The 23,583-nt window shown below is 49.8% G+C and overlaps 1 protein-coding gene across 2 annotated transcripts in view; it reads left to right on the top strand.

Annotated features, from left to right (window-relative positions):
* The first annotated feature begins 4,359 nt into the window (after window positions 1–4,359).
* Window positions 4,360–23,583, top strand: part of KSR1 (kinase suppressor of ras 1) — a 155,218-nt gene continuing 135,994 nt past the window's right edge. The window contains exon 1 of one of the 2 annotated variants that reach the window (XM_025476441.3): window positions 4,360–4,699. In XM_025476441.3, coding sequence (XP_025332226.3) covers window positions 4,469–4,699 — 231 coding nt within the window. In that variant the 5' untranslated portion in view covers window positions 4,360–4,468. The remainder of the gene's footprint in view (window positions 4,700–23,583) is intronic. The other variant, XM_025476443.3, reaches the window with a different exon arrangement.

A 23,583-nucleotide genomic window follows, 5' to 3' on the forward strand; every position in this document is an offset into this window, starting at 1 on the left:
CTCTTCCGCTAACGAAGCACCTCACATCCTGGGGGCTTGCTCTCAGCTATTAGCTTTCCCCCTTCATGTTGCTTACCTTTCTTTGAATTTATTCTGGTGATATCTTTGTTGACTTGTGAACTTCTTGTCTCCCCTCTCAGGTTTGTTGCACGGGAATAAGGACTTGGTTTCCTGCGCTTGGCCTATCCCAGAGCCCAGCATGTGGCACGTGCCTGTCTCGTGTCTGCTGGGTCTCGGCACCAACTTGCCCACGCGGCTGCTGTGGTGTTGAGATGCATTTGGGGTTTTGCAAGCTTCCAGCACATCGTGTGCTGGTAATGCAGGTGGCTAGGGCAGAGGGTAGGGGGAAAGGAAGGAACGAACTCTCTGGACCGAGGATGCCACAGGAAAACTCTCAAGAGCCTGGAGACAAAGTTGAACCTAAGGGTCACCATGGAATGGATGAAATCATCAGACTGGGAGAGACTCGCTCTGGAGGGTGGGAAAGGAATTAACATTAGTTAACTAAGTTAACTAAGGCTCTTGGAACAGTACTGCACGTAGAAAGTACTTAACCAGGGACACCTGGGTGGCTCAGCGGTTGAGCGTCTGCCTTTGGCCCAGGGCCTGATCCTGGAGTCCTGGGATCAAGTCCCACGTGGGGCTCCCTGCATGGAGCCTGCTTCTCCCTCTGCCTGTGTCTCTGCCTCTCTCTCTCTCTGTGTCTCTCATGAATAAATGTGCAAAATCTTTAAGAAAAAAAGAAAGTAGTTAACCAATACATAAAAATAAATGTGTTGAACCCTCTGTAATGGTTGCTTTGTAGAATTCCCTCTCTCTTCATCCTCACAACACATGCCCTCCATCATTGCAAATGAGGAGAAGGTCTCTGAGATTAGAGCCAGCTTGCCCAGGGTCAGCCAGCCCTTTGGAGCCAGAACTGAGAACCCCACTCCCTGAAACAGCTCCAGGGAAGGTTGTCCATCCCACACTCCCTGTTCCTCTCCCTGCTTCCTCCTGTGCCCTAATACCTACCACCAGCTGTGATACTGTGCCTGCCATTTATTTATTGTCTGTTTTATCTCACCAGAATATAAATTCCCGGAGGGTAAGGATTTTTGTTTTGTTCACTACTGTTTCCTTGAGCCTAGAGTATGGCCTGCCATGCAAGTAAACACTTGATGAGTACTTACTGAATGTTTAAAGGGATGAATGGAGGGATTATTTTTAAAGCCTTGCTTTCTGCATCTCTAAGAGGCAGTCCTGTAAGAGCGCAGCTGACAGGACACCCAAACCCGCTGGAGAAGGGCGTCAGTGCCTCCAAGATGGAGTGGGTAGGAAAGCTGTGGCTGATTGCTTTCAACACATCAGAAGGAAGACCGTGTCCCCAGAAGAGGGACCGGCCTCATGGAGCCTGCAGAGCAGCCAGGGAGCTGGGGTCTGTCTCTCCAGCCCTGACACCACTGCCAGGCTGGCAGTTACTCTTCTCAGGAGATGGCTTCCTACATAAAGTGGCCCTGCGGGGGAGGGGAAATGTGTCAACCAGGCCCCAGTGGCAATTACAGCTTATGTAAATGCATAAATAGGCACTTATCAGGAAACCTCTTGTGAATTGAGTTAGAGTAAGTCAGTCGCTCAAGCCAGGCAGCTTTGGCTGCTGAGCAGAGATTCTTGACCAGCCAGGACATTAGTATGGGCGGCCCATGGAGAGCGTTCTCTGGGCCCCCTGACCTTCCTCTGCACCAATGCTTCTCAAAGCTCAGGCTCCCAGAACTACAGCAGCAGCATCACCTGAAGACTTGTTAAAAATGCAAATAGGGGCACCTGGGTGGCTCAGTGGTTGAGCACCTGTCTTTGGCTCAGATCGCAATCCTGGGGTACCGGGATGGTGTCCCCTGTGGGGAGCCTGCTTTCCCCTCTGCCTATGTCTCTGCCTCTCTGTGTGTCTCTCATGAATAAATAAACATAATCTTAAAAAAAAAAAAAAAGAAAGAAATGCAACTTATCCAGCCTGGCATCTTCTAGCCACTGAATCAGAAACCCTGAGGGTGGGGTCCATCACCAACCCCTCCAGGCAGTTCTGATTCACAGTTTGAGAACACTGGTTTCTCTTTTAGGACAGTTACTACTCTCCTGCAAGGACTGTGGGCTGGGCTAAGCTAATAATCATTGGTGGGGGCTTCATAGGTATGGTACAGGGAGTCCTGTTTTAAGTGAGGAGTGGGAAGGGTCAAGAGTTAGGAAGGAAGCCTCTTGTGTTTCAGAAAATCTTCAGAGGAGGGGTTAGTTTGCAAAAGCACATCTTAAAGTTACCATAATTTTGTATTTTAGTTTTGAAATGTCAAGTGACATTAAAGGAAGGTTTAATATAAACTGCCACCCAGTACTGACTATGTATAGAGTTCAGGTAGGAATATAATGCTTGGACCCTACCTCCTGTTCCATTCTTATGCTTCAAAAAAGAGGAGACAGAGAGACAGACACACAGAGAAAGTGCCCAGGCCTGGGCTGGTCTGAAAGATAGGAGAAACTCAGCAGAGGTTGTGCCTGAAGAATTCCTGAACTGGGTTGCACAATTTTATGGAGCTCCTGCTGTGGGCCATGTGCTGTACTTGGCTCAGTGAAGAGGATACAAAGATAAATTAGCCAGCCACTCTGCAGCCAAGGCACTTACAAGAGAAAATTCAGAGTATTTCTTCTGGTTAGCAGATGTTGGAAGAATGGAATTGTGTGCTTTTGATTAGAGTCTTGGCTTTTCAGTTTAGCCAAGTAATAGGGCACATGTGAACCGGCAGGAGGTGGTGTGGGGGATGAGTGGGGAGAGTGTTGCAGCTTGAATGCTGAGTTAAATGGCATAGACAGGCCCCCACACCCAGGCCATGGTGTGTAAAGGTGTCCACAGCAGGGGTCTGGAGCCATGCATGGTTAGGAGATCTGAGATTGGCTTGTAACAAGTACCAGCATTTATACAGTGACTACTCACTGTCAGTAGTCAATTTAGGTCCATACATTAACTCATTCTTTTTTTTAAGATTTTTATTTATTCATGAGAGACACACACAGAGAGGCAGAGACACGGACAGAGGGAGAAGCAGGCTCCCTGTGGGGAGCCCAATGCAGGACTCCATCCCAGGACTCTGGGATCATGCCCAGAGGCAGGTGCTCAACCACTGATACATCCAGGTGCCCCTAACTCATTTTATTTTGTTTATTTTATTTATTCATTCATGAGAGACACACAGAGAGAAGCAGAGACATAGGCAGGGGGAGAAACAGGCTTCCTACTGGGGTCCTGACGCCTGACTCCATCCCCTCTGCCCCTCCTGGCATCAGGCCCTGAGTTTAAGGCAAACGCTCAATCACTGAGCCACCCAGGTGTCCCGCCCCCAACTCATTCTTTATAGGAACCCTATGAGATAGGTACTGTTATCACCTCATTTTTACTGATGCAGAAACTCAAGACACTCAGAGGTGAGCTAACTTTGCCCAAGTCACACAGCTAAGTAGAGTGTGAATTTGAACCCAGGCTGTCTTGCTCTAGAGCACTCCAAGCCCATGACAAATCAACGTGCCACCCCAAGTGTCTGGACCGGCCTGCTGGCTTGGGGTGGCGGAGGGATGGGATACTTCTTTGGGTGGGCGAATAGGCTCCTGAAGAAAGCCCTGACGTCTTTCTCCAGGCCTGAGCATTCCCTTTGGCGTAGACAATCGAGAGGCTCTTCGAGCCAGCGAGAGGACAAGTACTTTAGGCCCCTTCCCACTAGATGGCGGCCCCTAAACCCACATAGAAATTCTGGAACCTCCACTATCCCCATCTTCCAGGGTTCAGCGGCGGCTGCAGAATTGCAGGAAGCGCGCCCTCCCCCCATCCAGGGCCCACGGGCCCCTGCCCCGCCCCATCCGGGGGTCGTGGGCAGCCCCCGGGCGGGAGGCGGGCGTGGGGCGTGGGGCGTGGGGCGTGGGGCGTGGGGGGAGGGCGGGGAGACGAGGCTCCCGGGCTCCGCGCGCCCGGGGGAGGAGCTGGCGCGCCGCAGCCACTCCCGGGGTGCAGAGGCGGGGCGGTCTCGCGCAGCCGGAGCCCGCCGCCGGGGGGGAAGGCCTGGACCGCGGGGCGCCGGGCTTAGGGCGCCGGGCGCGGACAGGGGCCCCGAGGGCGCGGGTCGGGCGGCAGGTGCGGGGCGCGGACTACAAGTCCCGGCATGCCCAGCTACCCTGACCCGGCCCCCGCTGCCACTTAAAAGCTTCGGGAGCCGCAGCCGTCGGGTCGCCGCGGCTTTCGCTTTGCCGCCGCGGCTGGGCGGGCGGAGCAGCGGGCTGGGCGGGCGGGGCAGCGGGCTCGGCGGCCGGTCGTCGCGGCGTGCGAGCTCCGGCGGCACCGGGGGGCGCTCCTCGGCCGGCCTCCCCGCTCGCGGACTCCCTCCCGAGGCGCCCGCGCCCCCGGGCTCCCCGGGCTCCCCGCCTCGGTCCCCCCGCGCCCCGATGCCGAGGCATGGATAGAGCGGCGCCGCGCGCGGTGGCGATGGGGGAGAAGAAGGAGGGCCGCGGCGGGGGGGACGTGGCGGCCGCGGACGGGGGCCCCGGGGCCGCGGCCAGCCGGGCGCTGCAGCAGTGCGGGCAGCTCCAGAAGCTCATCGACATCTCCATCGGCAGCCTGCGCGGGCTGCGCACCAAGTGCGCGGTGTCCAACGACCTCACCCAGCAGGAGATCCGGACCCTGGAGGTAAGGGGGCCGCGCGCCCGGGAAGCGGCCCCCGGCACCTCCCTCCTGCCCCAGGGCACTGCCGCCCCGAGGCGTCCTGGAGCTCGGGTCGCCCCCCTGAGGCTTCCTCTCCTTCCTGCGCGCGCGGATGCGGCGGCTTGGGAGCCCCGGAGCGGCCCCTCACCTTGGGCAGGACTGGGGGGAGGGGCGGAGTGGGAGCTGGGGTGGAGGCCGGAGGAGCCGGGGGGCGGGGTGGGCCGCGCTCGGGCACCCGCTGCCTCCCCATCTCTGCCCCCACCCCGTTTCCATTTTGCGGGGCTGCAGGACTCATTCTGCCACTGAGTCACACGCTGGACTTTTCCCGCTGTGACTGACGAGCAGCCGTGGGCCGGGGTGACGAGGCGTGGGGGGTCCCCCTGAAGTGTGACCACAGGCCCGCCATTCTCCCTCTTTCTCTCCCTCTCTCTCTGTCTTCCCCTCACGCCCCAGGCTCCGGCTTGTTCCTTCCTTTCCTCTCCTACAGGATTTTTGTCTGCCGCTTTTCAAAACGTGTTTGCTGAAACTGCATTTTACTGTTCAGGCATTTGGTGCTTTGCTTTCGCACAGCATTTCACCGCTCAAAATATAATTACCCGCCGACTCCCCCACTCCTCAAACGTTGGATTTGGGTTTAGGGAGGATTGTGCTGGGGCACAACGCCTTTGGTGCGAAGATGACCCCTTAAATATAAGGGGTTCTGGAGGAGACGGTCTTCAGCTTAAAGAAGAAATAAGATATGCAGGCCCTCCTCCCTCAAATTCTAGCCGGGAAGTGCAGTATTAAAAGGATTTGGAAGAACCAGTCAAAAGGGTGGTTGGGTTCTCAGAATGGGGGAGTCTCCCCCTCCCCCATACACAATAGAGGAAAACTAGTGCATTCCCAACTAGCATTTGTCGTCCAGAGACTCCAAGGGCTGCGAAATGCCAGGCACCACTTAATTGCTGCCCCATCTTGCAGAAGTGGCTTCTTTCCACCTTGCATTAGCTCATCTGGCCTTCTGCAGATTTGGGGATGTTTTGTTTTATTAGAACCTTAATTTCTCAACCTAACTGCCCCCTCAGCCCCCAACCCCTTATTGCTGATTGCCTCTGGCGGCTGCTATAGGACCAGCCAAAGATTTGAGCACACCAGAAGCCTGAATCCCTGTTTGATCCAAAATGCTTTGGGAGGGGAGGGTGATTTCTCTCCTGCAGTTCTGTTGTCTTAAATGATTTTTTAAAAAGATTTTATTTATTTATTTATTAATGAGAGACACACAGAGAGAGGCAGAGACACAGGCAGAGGGAGAAGCAAGCTCCATGCAGGGAGCCCAATGCAGGACTCATCCTGGACCTTCAGGATCACGACCTGAGCCAAAGGCAGATGCTCAACCGCTTGAGCCACCCAGGTGTCCCGTTCAGTTTTCTTAAAAGCTATAGAACCAGGGACATTGGAAGCATCTAATCAGTGCTGGCTATTATTCTTTTTGTTCCAGTTGCTATAGCAGAATGACCAGGACTTTGCTTAAAAAACAAACCAACCGACAACCCCCCCCCCCCCCCCCCAGCTGTCCCTTCTTGCGGGCATGCTGCTGTTTTCCAAGTGGTGAGAGAAACTGGTTTCTTGAACACAGCCGAATGTGTTGGCCCAGCAAAGTTCAGTTTTTAAACTGACACAATAGGGGGCCTGTGTGGCTTAGTTGTGGGAGGAGGGATCATCGTCCAGCAGCATGTGTCTTGTTGGACTGCTGTGTTATTGAGATGAAAGTTCTCTGTGTTGGCCTCTCTCCGATTGTCCCCATGTTGCTCAGAAGAGCTCCTGGTTCACAGAGTGGATGCAGGAGAACCATTTACTGTTCGTTCCCTGGAAAGGATGCTTTGCCCACAAGGTACCCTGACTTGCAAAGTCCTTAATCTTGACAAAGGCATGGCATCATGACACCTCAAAGCATCCCACTCTTCAGTTCTCTGAGCTGTGTTTTTCAGTGGCCTCCCTCCTGAGTGTTTATTGGCAGCGGGAAACCCATCCAAAGGCCCGAAGGGGAAATATCTTGCTCTGTCTCCATTGTGATGTAGATTTGGGTCCATACCACAGAAAAGGCAGGACCTAGTTTGTTTTTGGGGATGGGAATTTAGACCTCAGGAACTGGTTCCCTAGGGCTGCCTTCAGCCTGTTTAAATGAAGCTCTTAGAGCGGTGGAGGCCTCAGCCTCCGGGCCTGAACAGGGAAGTTGGAGTGGATTTCCTCAGGCTCTTGTGGCTCTCAATTCTGTGGTTTAGTGAAGGGGTTTATTCAGTTGGGTTGAATCAAACGTTTGTTACGCTTGCCCCTGTTTTAAAAGCGTTCTAAAACCCGGATTTACCAAACTGATAAAATAGGGGGGAAGTGTATTAGAGAATTCTGCTGATAGGGACAGTGTGGCGGACAGCTTTGAATTCAGGTTTGAGAGTCTGTGTGACCTTGAGCAAGGTCCATGATTTCTGAGCCTTTAGCTTTCCCATCTGTAAAGTGGGGATGAGACCACATAAACCTGCAGTGTTGTATCTGTAAGTCCATGTCTTACTACCAAGATATTTTACCTATAAATTTCCCTTAGTGAGGGTCCAGTGGCCTTCATGACACAGGCCACCCTCAGGGGAAGGTACTCCTATAGAGCTGGCTCTTGTTTCCTGAAGGTGGGTGACACAGGCCGGGAGATAATCCCACCAGCACGTAGTGAGGTGGGCAGGGCAGTGGCGATGCCCTTTCTTTTCTCTTCTGCAGGCTCTTTTCCCATCGTATTCCAGGCCAGGGCCCCCAGAGACTATGCTTGCAACATTGGATTCCTGGCTTTTGAAGAAAGGGGCTGACCAGAAGGCTTTGGCTTATACAACTGCGCTAGACTTCTCCCAGAATGTTAGGAACCCCAGCCCACTCTGGCCTTTGTTCAATAGGCATTCGCTGGGAGAAACAGCATGTGGGATGCCCTGGAAGTCTCTGACCTGGGTGCTGCTGCTGGTGGTGGCCGAGATTGCAGGGTAGGATGATGTGTGGGGGTGAGCGTGTCCAGCTGCCCTGTGAGGATTTCGTTTGGGTTCAGAAGAGTAGAAGGAGAGGGATTTAATGTGTGCCTCCTACCTGACAGCCAGGGTGCTGGACCCCTCTCAGTCTCCTGATATTTTCTGGAAATCCACCCACTTTTACCACACATTTTTTTCTCTCTAGATGGGGAGGGAAGGAGTCAAAATCTGAACTCAGAGTCTGCATTTGTAAACAAAGTTGTGAGGCTACTTTTCTACTAGTGGAAGCTGGTGCCGTGCCTCCATCAGACCCTCCTTGGGGGTCTGGGAACTCTATCGAGGCAGGATAGAATGTTCTTATTCCCAGATGTGCTCACACAGGGATACCTGGCTGACCTCGCAGCTGGGCCTGGAGCCCCATGTCAGTGCATTCCCTCGTGTGTTCTTGCTTTGTGGGCCAAATCTGTGCTAGGCTCTGGGGAGATAGCAGTGCCTCATGAAGATTCATGTTTAGTGGCATTGTAACTTTGCCCTTTTCTGCCAGCCTGCTAGTACTTTCCAGAACAGGCCAAGGCATGCCAAATCTCCCCACCTTGTGCTCTTATAGAGAGAAATCCCTCCTATGGAAGTGACTTGGAGAAAGGAGTCCTCAAAGGACCTTGCCCAGGGGTCTTGCTGGGAGGGCGACATTGGGGTAGCTCCAGTCTGCACTTTGGCCACTTCTGTGAGGAGTTTCCCTGGAGCCAGAAAGCACCTGGGGCAGGCCCTGCTGCTACTTGGAAGGTCAGTGGGGCTTGCCTTTCACCCAGCTTGATTGCGATACAGGTCACAACCCTGCTGCATGGAGTACCCAAGCTCTCCCCATGATGCCCTCCCCCACCCCAAGAGAGGAGAGGACTGGCACTGGAAAGGAGACAGGTGCTGTTTGTCCTCAGAGATCAGGCCCTTTGGGTTTGCATGAACATCTGTTCACTGGACAAACCTTCTGTTATTACTGGTTTGCCTGCTGAGCTAGCTGCAGCCACCCTGGCAAGGATTCTGAGGTAGGTAGGATGTTTTCCTGGTCTTTGGGGGACACTTTGAATCTAATGGGGAGCCAGGCAGGTGAACTGTAGTGACTCCAGTAACATGGCTTGCTGAGTGCTTAGGAATCGGGAATATGATTGAATGGTTGGCCAGTCTAGCCTTCTGTTTCTGTGGGAAATATTCCCAGAGTCTCAGTATCCCAAATTGCATCCCTGGCAGGGCTGTGACTGAAAGCTGGTTTCCTTTCCCTACCAGCCATGGCTCCAGAATGGGGCATTTCTCTTCTTGTGTTCCATTTCCAGAGTTTCAACCTCCTGCTGGGGGTTTGAACCCTGGCTGTCCCTGAGCGGATGCAGAGATGGGGCAGCGTCCCCTTTGGTGTCTGCTTTTGCCTTGGCAGCTTTTTCCCTGGTGGAACTTGTCACTAGCATGCCTGGGTGGTGACCTGGAAAGGGTCCTGGAGTTTCTTGAGGCTGAGGAGGGCTGGGTGGTGCTGGAGGAAGGCCTCACCACATCTGCAGCCCAACTTTGAGTGAGTGCCAGGAGGCTGTTGATTTGCTGCCTGGGGATGATAATGGGAATGCCTCCTTCCCCTGTGGGGTGATATGGGGGGAGGGGGGAGTTGCATTCCCTACTACAAGTATTCTGAACCTGCCTGCTGGCTGTGGTCTGGAGAGGGTCGGCAGAGGTGCCAGAGGTGCGCTGGTCCTTGGTAGCAGTGTCTGCAGTGGTGGGGGATGTAGCAAACCCTGCAACCAAATCTCTCTAAGCTGTGTTTTTAAAAAAGGGTATGTCTTTTGGGGCCCCCTGAGTGGGTCAGTCAGTTAACCCTCTGCCTTCAGCTCAGGTCATGATCTGGTGGTCCTGGGATTGAACCCTGCATGGAGTTCTCTGCTTAGCAGGGAGTCTGCTTCTCTCTTTCCCTCCGACCTTCCTGCTCCTGCTCTCACTCACTCTCTCTCTCAAGTGAATTAAAAAAACAAGTGTTCTAAAGAAAAAAGTATATGTCTTTTCAGAATAGGTGGATTAGAATCTTCTCTCACATTACGTTGAAAGAAAAAGCTGTGTACGTGCCTTTGGGGTTATGGGAATGGCCTTCCAGTACAGTGAGAGTGGACAGGGAACAGAAACATTCTTATTCAGCTGTTCTGGGTGGAGCACTTTGCTAGGCCCTTGGCATATATTGCCTTAGGAGTCTTTATTCTCGTGTGGCAAATGAAGACTTTGTGGCTCAGAGGGATTAAGAGACTGAGTGAATAGGTGACAAAACCTCATTGGCTGGTCTTCAGAACCTTCATTCTGAACTTTGCAACTACATGGTGGGGATGCTGATCAGGATCATGGCTGCTGAGGCCCAGGAAGTGGCCTGTAACAGAAAGGGCAGCCTAGGGGTGTATGTTTGGTTGCTCAGATGACTGGGCCTTCTGGTGGCGACCCTAGGCCATGCAGCCTCTGAGCTGGGCTCGGGGCTGCTTCCTTAAAGTGCAGCGCGTCACATCCTCAAAGACAGGTCTGAGATGCAACAAGCATTGTGTTGGTGTCACTCTGAGAAACAAGAAGCTGCCTAGAGATCAGCTTGCTCATAATTTTTTTAATGGATACCTGCCTTATTCTTTCTGAATAATCCCTCTGATAAATATTCTTTAGCTTTGTACTTTAGAAAAAATATTTGAGAAATACACATAATGATCCATGTTCAATGTAAAAAAGAAAATACAGATGAACAAAAGAAAAAAAAACACCTATCATGCCATTTCTCAGATCTGGTTAAATTTTTTAAAAAATTAAGTTACATTAAATTATTTATGAGAGACACACAGAGAGAGGCAGAAACATAGGTAGAGGGAGAAGCAGGCTCCCTATGGGGAGCCCAGTGCTGGCTGGACTCGATCCCAGGACCCGGGGATCGTGACCTGAGCTAAAGGCAGATAGCCACTGAGCCGCCCAGGCGCCCTTCATCTGGTTAATTCTTACTCACATTTTGCTGTATATTCTTCCAGTGTTTTTATCCTCTGCATTTGCATATGGATGTACACATACACATTTGCAGAGCATACCATGTGCCTTGCAATACAGTGTCTTCTGTCTACATTAATGCATATAGATATGCATCATCACTGTTGGTGGCTGCGTTGTGTGGTCATACCATAAATTCACCGAGCCAGTCCTCCTAGTGTTGGCCATTCAGGCTGTTTTCTTTTTTTTTTTTCCTTTTTTAATTTTTATTTATTTATGATAGTCACACAGAGAGAGAGAGAGAGGCAGAGACACAGGCAGAGGGAGAAGCAGGCTCCATGCAGGGAGCCCGACGTGGGATTCGATCCCGGGTGTCCAGGATCACACCCTGGGCCAAAGGCAGGCGCCAAACCGCTGCGCCACCCAGGGATCCCATTCAGGCTGTTTTCTTTTTTTTTTTAAATTTTTTTTTTTTTCATTTATTTATGATAGTCACACACAGAGAGAGAGAGAGAGGCAGAGACACAGGAAGAGGGAGAAGCAGGCTCCACGCACCGGGAGCCTGATGTGGGATTCGATCCCGGGTCTCCAGGATCGCGCCCTGGGCCAAAGGCAGGCGCCAAACCGCTGCGCCACCCAGGGATCCCTAGGCTGTTTTCAAGTCTTGTTACTGTAAATCCTGCTGCAGAGAGTCTCTTCGTAGAAGTAGAATTTGCTGACTCAAAGTATAGGAACACAATGCAATTCTATTTTTTTAAAAATGTTTAAAGTTTAAATTTTTTTTATTTTTATAAAAGATTTTATTTATTTATTCATGAGAGACACACACACACAGAGAGGCAGAGACATAGGCAGAGGGAGAAGCAGGCCCCATGCAGGGAGCCCGATACAGGAATCAATAGCGGGACTCAATCCCGGGACTCCAGGATCACGCCGAAGGCAGGCGCTAAACCACTGAGCCACCCAGGGATCCCCCCACAATGCAATTCTTTTTTTTTTTTTTTTTTTTTTAATTTTTATCCATCCATGATAGTTACACAGAGAGAGAGAGAGAGGCAGAGACACAGGCAGAGGGAGAAGCAGGCTCCATGCACCGGGAGCCCGAAGTGGGATTCGATCCTGGGTCTCCAGGATCGCGCCCTGGGCCAAAGGCAGGTGCCAAACCGCTGCACCACCCAGGGATCCCCACAATGCAATTCTGATCCCATTCTTTAAAATCTTTAGGGTGTAATATATGTCCCCTTTCCCAACATGAATGCCAGGATGTACAAAATGGTAGCCTTTATGTATGTACCCCTTTGCCACTGCATTTGTATCCACCCTGAGGTTGAGTACTGTAAACAGGAGACAGGAAAGATGTGGTCCCTCAGGCTCTACTGGGTTATGTGTTGGGAATTATGGATTCTCGTTTTGCAGCTGCCGAGGCTGAGGTTCTGGGGTCAAGGATTGTGGGTTCCAGTTTTGTGATTGCCTGCAGCAAACTTGGGAGGGGGACTTGGGCTGACCTACTAGAAGGGGGAACTTCCCTTGATACAAGGGCAATTAGGTCTTCTGTGTCCAGGGGCTGGGTGCCTATGGGCAGGGGACAGCCAGGCGGTGAGGTGAGGTTTTATCCCTTGGAGCTCATGGAAGGCCCCTCACTGAACTGGAGCCTTGTCTTCCTCACCAACCACAAATTTTGATCAGAGAACTATTTGAGGTATCTTGGCAAGAGGGTTTCAAAGGATCTTGGGCTTTCCATCTGTCTAGCCCTGGCGTCTTGCAGGTGAGGAAGGAGACTGAAGGCCTGAGTGGGGCGTGAGTCTGCAGGAGTCCCTATTAGAGAATTACTTATCCAAAGGTAGAGGAGGGACCAGGCACTGAGCTGGGATTCAGACCCAAGGGGCCGGCCAGTGAGATCCTTAAACCATCTAGAACTGGGCCCCTTGGTGGCTCAGTTGGTTAAGCATCTGCCTTCGGCTCAGGTCATGATCGAGTCCTGTTTCGGGCTCTCCACTCAATGGGGAATCTGCTTCTCCCTCTCCCTGCATCCTCTGCCCCCATTGTTCTCTCTCCTCTTACTCTCAAATGAATACATAGAATCTTAAAACAAACCACCTACGCTGATGGCTGTAGCCTGCTTTCTCACCCTCCTGTGCTACTGGGGTCTTCCGCCTCTAGGAGTTTCCTGCAAGAGTGAGCAAATGGGTTCGCCTTCCTGGCCCCATCTCAGTGCCTTGGGGACCCTGGGCAGTGGATAGATTCTTGGGGAACAGCTTGGGGTCTCTGTGGGTGGGACGTTTTTTGAAAACTGGTCTAGCCAGTGGGCTGGCTCAGTCAGGATGGGCTATATCTGTCTTTGAACCTATGTACTTTCCAGGGTTTCTCATCCTTCCACTGAAAGATCCCCTGAGACTTGGGTGGGTGAACTTTTACTCCTGTAGGGCCTGCTGTCTGTCTTAAATTTGTGCAGATTTTGCATTATATTCCATGATACATTATTGATTTTAATGTCATGGTAACATTATACATCATTTACTAAGACTTCTAGAAGATATAACCTTTTAATCCAGTGTCTTTCTGTCCATCTTGGCTTTCTGCCCTGTCAGAGACCCCAGGTAGAGATGCAGAGGGGTATGCTGGGGACAGATGCTGGGATCAGAAATGCTTTGTCACTTTTTCCTAGGCATAACTGTTTCTCATCTGCACTGAAAAAGCCTCAATTCAAGCTGTGGCTGCATATAAAACCTATATGTTTATATGCATCTGTACTTCTCTGCTGTTCTGGCCTTGGTGGGCAGCAGTGTGTTTTAACTGGGCAGATTGCCTTTCAAAATAATGGAGCTGAAGTATCCTGTTTGCTTGCTGTTTTTCTCCCCGCTTTCATTTTTCCACCCACAGAATAATTGCAAGAATGAATTAAGACGTGTTTAAAATAAAAAAAAAAAAAAAAAAAAAGAGAGAGGGAAAGACAGCATTACTGCAGTCCATGGAATAGACCAGCCATGGTTAGGAAAAATAACTTTTTGTGCAGAATAAACTACAGACTCCAATCTGTAACTTGAATCATGAGAGTTTTGCTTTTCTCTTGAGATACGCTGCTTATAGAGTGCTGGGGTTTCCTTCAGCATGTTGCCTGGAGGTTTTGAGTCCCAGTTTAGTCAATTAGTTTGGGTTTGATTTGGGCATGGATAAGCAGGACTAGCTTTATTCCTGGTGCGTTCAGAGTTTTGCTGGCTGGGACTTGAGTGTTCTCTGCCATTGGACAGTATTCTGAGAGCCCCCTCCCCTGAGTCTGGGGCTCTTGAAAGGGCTTAATGCAGCTTTTCCCATACTGTATCTGTGAAAGAGGCCTCCTCGTGGTTGAGAATGCACCATATCAGCCCACTCCCTCCTGGAGATTCCTGAAGATGGTTGGTGTTTTATAGGCTCTGAGAAGTTATGCAGCAAGTGTTCCCAAACTTATTTTATTACTTAAAGATTTTATTTATTTCTTTGAGAGAGAACACATGTGTGTACATGCACACGCAGTGGGTAGGGACAAAGAGAGAGGGAGAAGCATACTCCCACTGAGCAGGGAGCCTGACATGGGACTCGATCCCAGGACCCCGGGATCATGACCTGAGCTGAAGGCAGACACTTAACTGACTGAGCCGCCCAGGTGACCCCAAAACTTATTATTTATCCAGGGATCTGTATTCCACTGAACATAATTGGGGAAATACTTCCTTAAGCCATGAACTGGGAAAGAGGGAAGAAATTGTAGGCTTATAGTTAATTAGCTAAGCTTTGTTTTTATGATGCTGGGGTCCCATTTGAGATTCCAGTTTAAATCAGGTGGTTTATGGAGAGGTTAGGGACTCCATAGACTTGCCAAGCTGTGTGAGGTTGCCTTATCGAGGGAGGTTCTTTACATAGGGAAGCACAGTGTGTTGTGGGCATCACATGAGCACATATATATATATATATTTTTTTAATTTTTATTTATTTTTATTTATTTATGATAGTCACACAGAGAGAGAGACAGAGAGAGAGAGAGAGAGAGAGAGAGAGAGGCAGAGACATAGGCAGAGGGAGAAGCAGGCTCCATGCTCCCGACGTGGGATTCCATCCCGGGTCTCCAGGATCGCGCCCTGGGCCAAAGGCAGGCGCTAAACCGCTGCGCCACCCAGGGATCCCGAGGTATATTTTTTTAAGACGTATTTCACTTAATTCTTCCACCTGGGTGACGAAAACAGTCCACTGGAATCCTCACTCTTGCTCTCCCTGTGTCCGTGTCCCGTTCCCCCCCCCCCCCGCCCCCACCCCATGCTGGTTAGCCTGGTGTCAAGGGCACACTCACTCTGGGCCTCCCAGAAACCTGGAGACCCTACTAGCTGGTGGGCAGAAAACGATCCCAGAGAAATGCAGATGGCTGTGGGTGTGTTTGAGCCTAGGGCTGTTGAGGGCAGGGGAAGGGCTGGGCTGCGGACGAGGAATGCTTTTTAAAACAAAAAAGGAAATGCTGGCCTAGAATGGGAAGGAAAGGAAGCTGCTGGCTTTTTGAAAGGAGGAGCTCTCTCCAGCCCTTTGGCTGATGGGGGCCTGGGGCCGCTCTAGAGGTGCTGGGTGTGCTGCCTGAGGTCTCAGAAGTAGCTGGCCTGTTTCACCCTTTTTTGTTTTCTTCAGATTACTGATCAAATGGATGCACAGTTTCCGAAATGACTATCTATGTTACAAAATGGATCTATCATCATAGGCAACTTTTAGTGCAAGCTTACTCCATGCCTCACCCCCCTGTTAGGAGTTACATGTGCCATTTACTCCCCTCAGCAGCCTTGTCAGGAAGGTCCTCTGGTTATCCCCATTTTACAGAGGAAGAAACTGAGGTATAGAGAGTTTAAGTGACTTGCCCAGAGACACACAGCTAAGGAGAGACCAAACAGTGAATTAAACACAGACATTTTTTTTTTTAAGGTTTATTTATTTATTTATGATAGACACACACAGAGAGAGAGGCAGAGACACAGGCAGAGGGAGAAGCAGGCTCCATGCCGGGAGCCCGATGCGGGACTCGATCCCGGGACTCCAGGATCGCGCCCTGGGCCAAAGGCAGGCGCCAAACCCCCGAGCCACCCAGGGATCCCCAAACACGGACATTCTTAATTACCTGCTTATACTGCCTGCCTTGCATCTGCAAACTCCTCTCCCTTTGTCCTGAAAAATCTCTTGGCATAGAATAATTTGTGTAGACCCTGGTGGTCTTTTTCTGGGATCTAGAGGGCAGCTGCAAAGCCTGGGCTGGGCCCTGGTGATTTTTACATGAAATGCCTGGGTTGGGAGTTTTCATTTTTTGAAAGCTCTCTTAATGGGGATGCCTGGGTGGCTCAGTGGTTGAGTGTCTGCCTTTGGCTGCAGTGTAGATCAAGCTCCCACAACAGGGAGCCTGCTTCTCCCACTGCCTGTGTCTCTGCCTCTCTCTCTCTGTCTCTCATGAATAAGTAAATAAAATCTTTTAAAATAAAAAAAAGAAAGAAAGCTCTCTTATGGAAATGTTCAAACATGTACAAGAGTAGAAGGAATGATATGATGAACCCCCAAAGTAGTGATCACCCCCATTTTCAGTAACAAGCAGCCCTAGCTAATCTTGGGCCCTCTATGGCATTTTCCCCCTAAGTAAGCCTGCTTTTGAGAGTGGTGGTGCTGGGCAGTTGGCCTTAAGCAGAGTGAGCCAGGGAGGTCTTCTAGTCCAGCCCTCTGCCTCCGAGCAGAGCCGTACCTACTCCAGCAGGCGGGTGGAATCTCTATACCTTTCCTCATGAAATGACCGTTTCCATTCCCTCTGGAAGCTTACTCTGGCTTCTGGCAGCCCACACAGTGCAGGGAGGCCAGGTCATCAGCTAAGCCAAATTTCCTGTGCCATTTGTTCTCAGATGGTGAAGTCCAGGAATGCTTCATCGCCTTCCTTCAAAGTCTCGCAGCCCTGCCATGGGCCACCAGACCCGTGATCATAGGGTGGCGGTCCCGATTTCCAGTCCACTCATCTCCCTGGCTCTAGTATCTCCTCTTCTAGCTTTTCTCTTGGTTTATCCACATATACCATGAGATGTGTGTATTTCAGCCAGCATTTATTGAGTGCTGCTGAATGTAGCCCTAGGGAGAAGTGTGGGTAAGGATGGGCAGACCCAGTTTCCAGGAGCTTCCAGGCTTGCTTGCCCTTCGTGCTTCTTGGCTCATGGTTCAGCTGTCCTTCCCGATGCCTGGTCTTGCGGACCACTCTCTGGCTTCTTTTCTGTGCGTTTTCTTGCCTCCAACAAAGGTGGTTTCCATTGTTATTTTGTCTTCTTTGCTTTTTTTTTTTTTTTTAAAGATTTATTTATTTATTCATTCAGAGAGAGAGAGGCAGGCAGAGACACAGGCAGAGGGAGAAGCAGGCCCCATGCAGGGAGCCCGATGCGGAACTCGATCCAGGGTCTCCAGAATCACGCCCTGGGCTGCAGGCGGCGCTAAACCGCTGCGCCACTGGGGCTGCCCGTCTCTTCTTTGCTTTTTGCCAAGTATTCTCACAGGTGTTTCTCAGATGCCCTGTCACTTTTTGCTAGCTGCTTCAGATCTGGATTGGCCTCCCAAGTACAGTCATGATGTCATTACAGGAAAGGACAGTCTGGACACTGAGGGGTACAGTGAGGACCTCAGGGTATGCACAGGCTCTGGGGGCAGAAGGTCACGTTCACGTCAGGACTCTACTCCTTGATAGCTCTGTGACCACGGCAGGTTCTTTAGTTTTCTGAACCTCCGTTTCCTTGTTAGTTAAAAGGGAATAGGAATATGTTTCTTTGGGACTCGGGTGAAGTGTCCCAAATACAGATACAGAAGGTGTGATGGACAGTGCCTGGTAATAAGGGATTCAGTGCTTTTTAGCCTCCTCTCAACCTTGTTCTAAAACACTTTTCCATGATTCTCTTTTGGTCATTTTAGTTGCTGCATGATATTCCATCCAGTGGACATGCTGTAATTTGCCAAAGCATTTCCCCTATTGTTGGACATTTCGGTTGTTTCCAGATTTCTGCTATTGTAAACAATGTGACTGTAATCATCTTTGCACAGGCGCCTCTTTATTTTTGTTCCAGTTCTGAATTCATTTCCTTGGGATAATTCCCAGGAATGGAATTATTGGGTCAAAGAGCATGGATATTTTTCGTGATGGGAATTGCTAAACTGTTCTCCATTTTATGCTTTTTGGATGATAACTATCTTAAAAATCATACTCTTGTGTAAATATCTTGTTTTTTTGTTTGTGTTTTTGTTTTTTGTTTTTTTTTTTTTGCAATCTTCTTGCCATTTCTTCTTCTCCCCCGCTTTTTCTTTATTTTTACTTTTTGGCTTTGTTAAATTATTCCCCACCGTTCTGTCTTTTATATAATTGACAAGTAAAACTGTTGACATATTTAAAGTGTGGAAATCTTTCCCCATCCTGAATTTGCTGTTTATTTCTCTTCTCTGTGTATTCATTCAGGGACTCCTGAGCATCTCCTATTTGCCAGGCACTGTTTTAGGCCCTAAGAAAGAAGCAATGAGAAAAATGAGTAGTTCTTTTTGGAAAGAGAGAAAAGACCAAAGCCATCAGACAGAGAAGGGGACCTGGGAGAGAGAAACCTGGAAGTGTGTTTGAGTGATGAAACTGGGGAGAAGGTTGCTGCTTGAGGTTGGGTGGCCAGGAAAGGCCTCCACCCCAGAGGTGATGTCTGCACGGAGTCCTGACAGATGAGAAGGCAGCAGTCTTATGGAAGCCTGAGTGAAGAGTATTCCACGCAGAGGAACCAACTTGTGCAAGTGTCCTGGGGCAGAAATGAGCCTTGTATTTTCAAAGACAGGAAAGGAGGCCAGTGTGCCTAGAGGTCAGTGGGAAGTGCTGGTCCCTGAGGACCCTGGCTTGGCTATGGGTGATGCACCATGAAGTCAGGGATTTATAGGCAGGAGTTTGGGCCTGTTTCCCTAAAGTTGGGCTATGGTGAAGAATTCCTGTACTAATCCAGCAGGTATGTGTCAGGCACTATTCTGGGATGTAAGAGTAAATAAGAAAGAAAGTCGGCTTAGTGGAGGAGTTTGTAGATGAGTAAGCCGCTAGAAGGTGCTAGTGAGGGTGTGAATGAAAGCCCATAGGACCCGCATAGTGACTCATCTCTACATCCTGAGGTGTGCAGGGACTTGGGAAATGTTTCTTGATTTGAACCAATCTGTGCTCTGGGCCACCAGCCTTCACCCATGCTAACTGAAACTCAGTTTTCTCCTGTAAGGCCTGGCAGCCACAGCCTGCCAAGTTGGGGGGTGGGGCAGGGGATCCTGGGCCTCTTGCAAGGAAGGGGCCCTGAGAACTGAGGTTGCCAACTCAGAAGTGGTGCTGCTGATACCAGGTATGAGTATCTAGGTGCCAATTATGGGAAACAAGCCTGAGAAATAGACACGGGAAACCCCCTTCTTACTGAGCTACTCTGCCCTGGCCCATCCAATCCGGGCCAGGCACTCTGACTTGTGCGTCTTCTTGGGGATATAGACGAGAGAACACTGTGCTTTTCAAATATTTTCTTCTTTTTGGGTAGAGCAAAGATCTGGGGGATGAGGTCTGAGTAGATGATCCTAGATGCTCAGCCTCTGGGCAGCCTTGAATGTATCACCTAGTGAGCTGTGACCCTGTGGCGGTTCTAGGAACTGGGCTGTGGAAGATGTTGGCTGCCATTTTGTTTGGAGCAGGCTTGGTGACTCATAAGCTATAAGGTGCTCTGATAGCATTGAGTTGGAGGTCAGCTTTGGCTAGCTTCTTGGGTTTCTAGTAGATGAGTTTATTGCCAAATGGGAAGGGAAGGCCAGATTCTAGGAATATGGTATCTTGGGCTCCCCATGTCCTCCTTCCTTGTTACAGCTAATCAGAGGTAGACTTGTCCAACTTCCACAAATCAAGCTTTTTATAGGTGTTCTCTCACTTAACTTCTCAGTAATGATAACTTTATCAGCCTACTTTGTGAATGAGAAATAAGGCCCAAAGTCATACAGTAATTGGTAGAGCCGGGGTTCAAATCTAGAATGGTCTGAATTCACATTCGTGTTCATTTGTCTGCACCCCTCAGAAATCTGCTGGACCTTGGGTCTTGTTTGGAGCAGAGAGGTCAGAAAAGACCTTTAGTAACACTCTTAGTGTTACTTTAGTAACACTCAGCGTTTTGGAAGACATAATGCTAGGTGGAAAAGGGTTTGAAAATCTCTCCTTTTCCACACTGTTTTGAACTAGATGACCTCAAAGTTGTAAAGAAGAGGAGTTGACCAGAATATTGGAGTCTAGATTAGCAGGTGACCCTTTGCAGCAGAAAGGAGGCATAGGGGGAAGGTGGATGACCCCTGGTGGGGAAGGAAGATGGAGAAAGAAGCATCCTTGAGTGGGAGAGGGTGGGGGGAGGCAGGTTCAGAGCCAAGGCTCTTTATCTGACTCCATCTCAAAGAACTTGGCTTCTGTTTCAAAGCACTCTGGTTAGAAAGGCAGCGTAGTGGGTAGCACTTGGGCCTGGTGCCGATGACTTGCAGGCACAGTTGTGTTTCTTTTTATTTTTTTTATTTTTTAAAGACTTTTTTTTTTATTTGAGAGAGAGCGTGAGAGAGAGAGAGCGCCAGCGAGAGAGTGCATGTGAGCACAAGTGTGGGGAGAGGGAGAGGGAGAAGCAGAGGAGCAGGGAGCCTGACTTGGGGTTTGATCCTGGGACTCCAGGATCATGACCTGAGCTGAAGGCAGATGCTTAACTGACTGAACCACCCAGGCGCCCCCCACAGTTGTTTTTCAGGTCTGGTGGTGGATTTTAGGGGAGAGAGAGAGAGAGAGAAGGTAAGTCCCTGGGGAGATTCCCTTTGGTGGCCCTGAGGCACCCTGGCCCAGGGGACAGAACAGAGCAAGGAAGAATCCATCAGCGAATGGAAACTTGTCTCTTTAGGGGACAGGAAACTTTTTATGTGTGGTTGGTCTGGTGGTTTATGAGGCGAGGGGAGCAGTAGAGACAAAGCGCCAGGCCGGTCTTGCAACTGCATCTTTGACAATTTTGAGAGTTTTAGGAAGTAGTTTAAAGAAAAAAAAAAAAAAACTAAAAAGAAACCAAAAGCCAAAGATGTCGCTTAGTCCTGATACCTGTGTGTGGCCGGCCATGCAGGCTGCGATTCACCATGTGACTGGTGACAACTGGTTTGTTCACATCTTCCCCCACCTCTGGTCCCTCAACCAGAGGGGGCTTCTGACTATTCTTGGAAAGAGCCTTAGGTGGCCTCAGATGACCAGAGCTTGTCTTGGGCATCTAACAACTGAAACTAAACTTCCTCTCAGGCCCTGGTGGGTTTAAGCAGTTTCCTGGTCTGGCAGGATTTGTTTTCTTAGCACCCTGTTGTCAAAGCCCCAATCCACTTGTCACAGCTAACTGACCTCTGTCACCCTGTGGCTGCCAAACTAGACTGGGCTTGTGTTCTGCAAGTCACACTTGCTGTTCTCCTGAGGAAGTGGAGCAGGAGTGGGCTCCTGGGGTCCACTGCCTGGGCTCGCCACTCCTGCCTCCTCTTCCCCTTTTTAATCACAGGATGGATTCCTTTTTTTTTTTTTTTTAAAGATTTTATTTATTTATTCATGAGAGACACACAGAGAGAGAGAAACAGAGACGTAGGCAGAGGGAGAAGCAGGCTCCACGCGGGGAGCCCGATGTGGGACTCGATCCCAGGACTCCAGGATCACGCCCTGGGTTGAAGGCAGTGTTAAACTGCTGAGCCACCTGGGCTGCCCTTTTTTTTTTTTTTTTAAAGTAAATTCTGAAATTCTGCCCCTGATATGGTGGTAGAACTCCTGACCCCAAGATCAAAGCTCCCATGTTTACCAACTGAGCCAGCCAGGCTGCCCCCACAGGGTAGATTCTTGGTCTTGTTCTGGAAGGCTCTGCTGGCCAATATAGGACTGGTCCTGTATTTGGATAAAAGGCCAGGAGAATGAGCAGTACCTTGTAGGTACAAGCACAGATTTTGGCACTTGCTGACCTGGGTTCAAGGCCCATTCCCATCCTGGCTAGCTGTGCATCTTTGGGCAAATTGCATAACCTGTCTGAGCAACAATTTCTCCATCTGTGAAATGGGGATTCTAATAGGATTGTTGTTCATCATAAGTGAGATGAGCCAAGGAGGGCACAATGCCTGGCACAGAGTAAGACTCTTTGTATTTGTTTTCTCAACAGGTATTTCATTAGTGGGTGCAGCCCCCACTATGGGCTAGGTCCTATTTTAAACTGGGGGGAAATAGTAAACAAAACGGACAAAGATATCAGGTTGGGAGATGGTAAGGCAGTGAGTGAGTAAGTAAAATAGATTGTTAAAATGTGACTGTGCCGTGGAAACAGAGTAGGGAAGAGTGCCAGGGGCAAGCGGTGGTATGATTTTTTTTTTTTCTTTTTTAAGATTTTATCTACTTATGAAAGAGAGAGAAAGAGAGAGCATGGAGGGGAGGAGCAGAGGGAGAGGATCAAGCCGACTCCATGCTGAGCACAGAGCCCAGTGCGGTGCTAGATCTCATGACCCTGAGATCATGACCTGAGCCGAAACCAAGAGTAAGATGCTTAATCGACCAAGGCACCCCAGTGCTGTAAGGGATGATATAATTTTAAGGGACGGGTCAGGATGCTGTGCCGAGAAGGTAATATTTGAATAAAGAGCTCAGAAGGCTAGAGAGGGATACCACAGGGATGTACCTGGGAAGGAGCTTTGGAAGCTGAGTACCAACCAGGGCAGGGGCCCAAGGGAGTGAGTTGGAAGCCATGACGTGCCTCCAGCTGGTGCCTGGGCGACACACAAGGAGGTGTCACGCTCAAGGGAGCCAGGAGCCTGGCAGTGAGGAGGAAGGAGTGATGAGAAGGGAAGGTTATGATGGGTACCAGGGCCAGAGGTGGCTTTTCAGTGGCCTCTTGTCCATCCTGTCGAATCGTACAGGGATTTTGAAACTCAGCCCTCATTTCTTATTAAAGAATGGGGTTTGGGAATGGTATACGCACTAAACCTGTGATCAAAAGCTCTGTTGCTGACTAATGAAAGTACTGGGAAGTGGGTCCTGTTTCTGACTGAGGGTGGGTGGCAGGGTATTTCTCTCCTCATCTATAACATTGGGACAATAGATACGCTTTGACTCTGTTCATCCCTCCAAGGGAGCTTATTCTAAGGCAGAGTTTTTTTTTTTTTTTTTTTTAATTTTTATTTATTCATGATAGGCACACAGTGAGAGAGAGAGGCAGAGACACAGGTAGGGGGAGAAGCAGGCTCCATGCACCGGGAGCCCGACGTGGGACTCGATCCCGGATCTCCAGGATCGCGCCCTGGGCCAAAGGCAGGCGCCAAACCGCTGCGCCACCCAGGGATCCCTTATTCTAAGGCAGAGTTATTCAGTGGAAAAGAAATGCAAAATTTATGAGGTTATGTGTATTATCTGTAATACAAAAAACCCCCACCCAGACAGATGTCTGGCGGCGAGGTCATGGTTAAACATGCCATGGTATAACATACGATGGGTTATTCCATGTACAGCTGCTCTTAGGAAGCCTGGGTGATAACATGACCATATTTATGATATTATATTAAGTGAAAATATACAGAATGCAAAATTGCATGTATATAGCATTTGTAGTTCTATAAATGTATAAAAATATATCTGCACCTGGAAAAATCTAGAAGGGAAAAGTAACGTGTGTGGAAGTGTTTCTGGAAAAATTCCTTTATTATCATTATTATTTCCATTCATTCGCTTATTAAGGTAATGAATATTTGAGTGCTTGCCAGCCTTGAGATGGGAGCTGGGGCTCAGACATGGTGGCAGATCTGACCTGAGTCCCCTTGCCCTACTTTGCTCAGCCTTCCTCTCTTCTCAGTGCCCCAGGACTGAAGGCTAGC

Source organism: Canis lupus, chromosome 9 (genome assembly GCF_003254725.2).
Source record: "Canis lupus dingo isolate Sandy chromosome 9, ASM325472v2, whole genome shotgun sequence".
Lineage (NCBI taxonomy): Eukaryota > Metazoa > Chordata > Mammalia > Carnivora > Canidae > Canis > Canis lupus.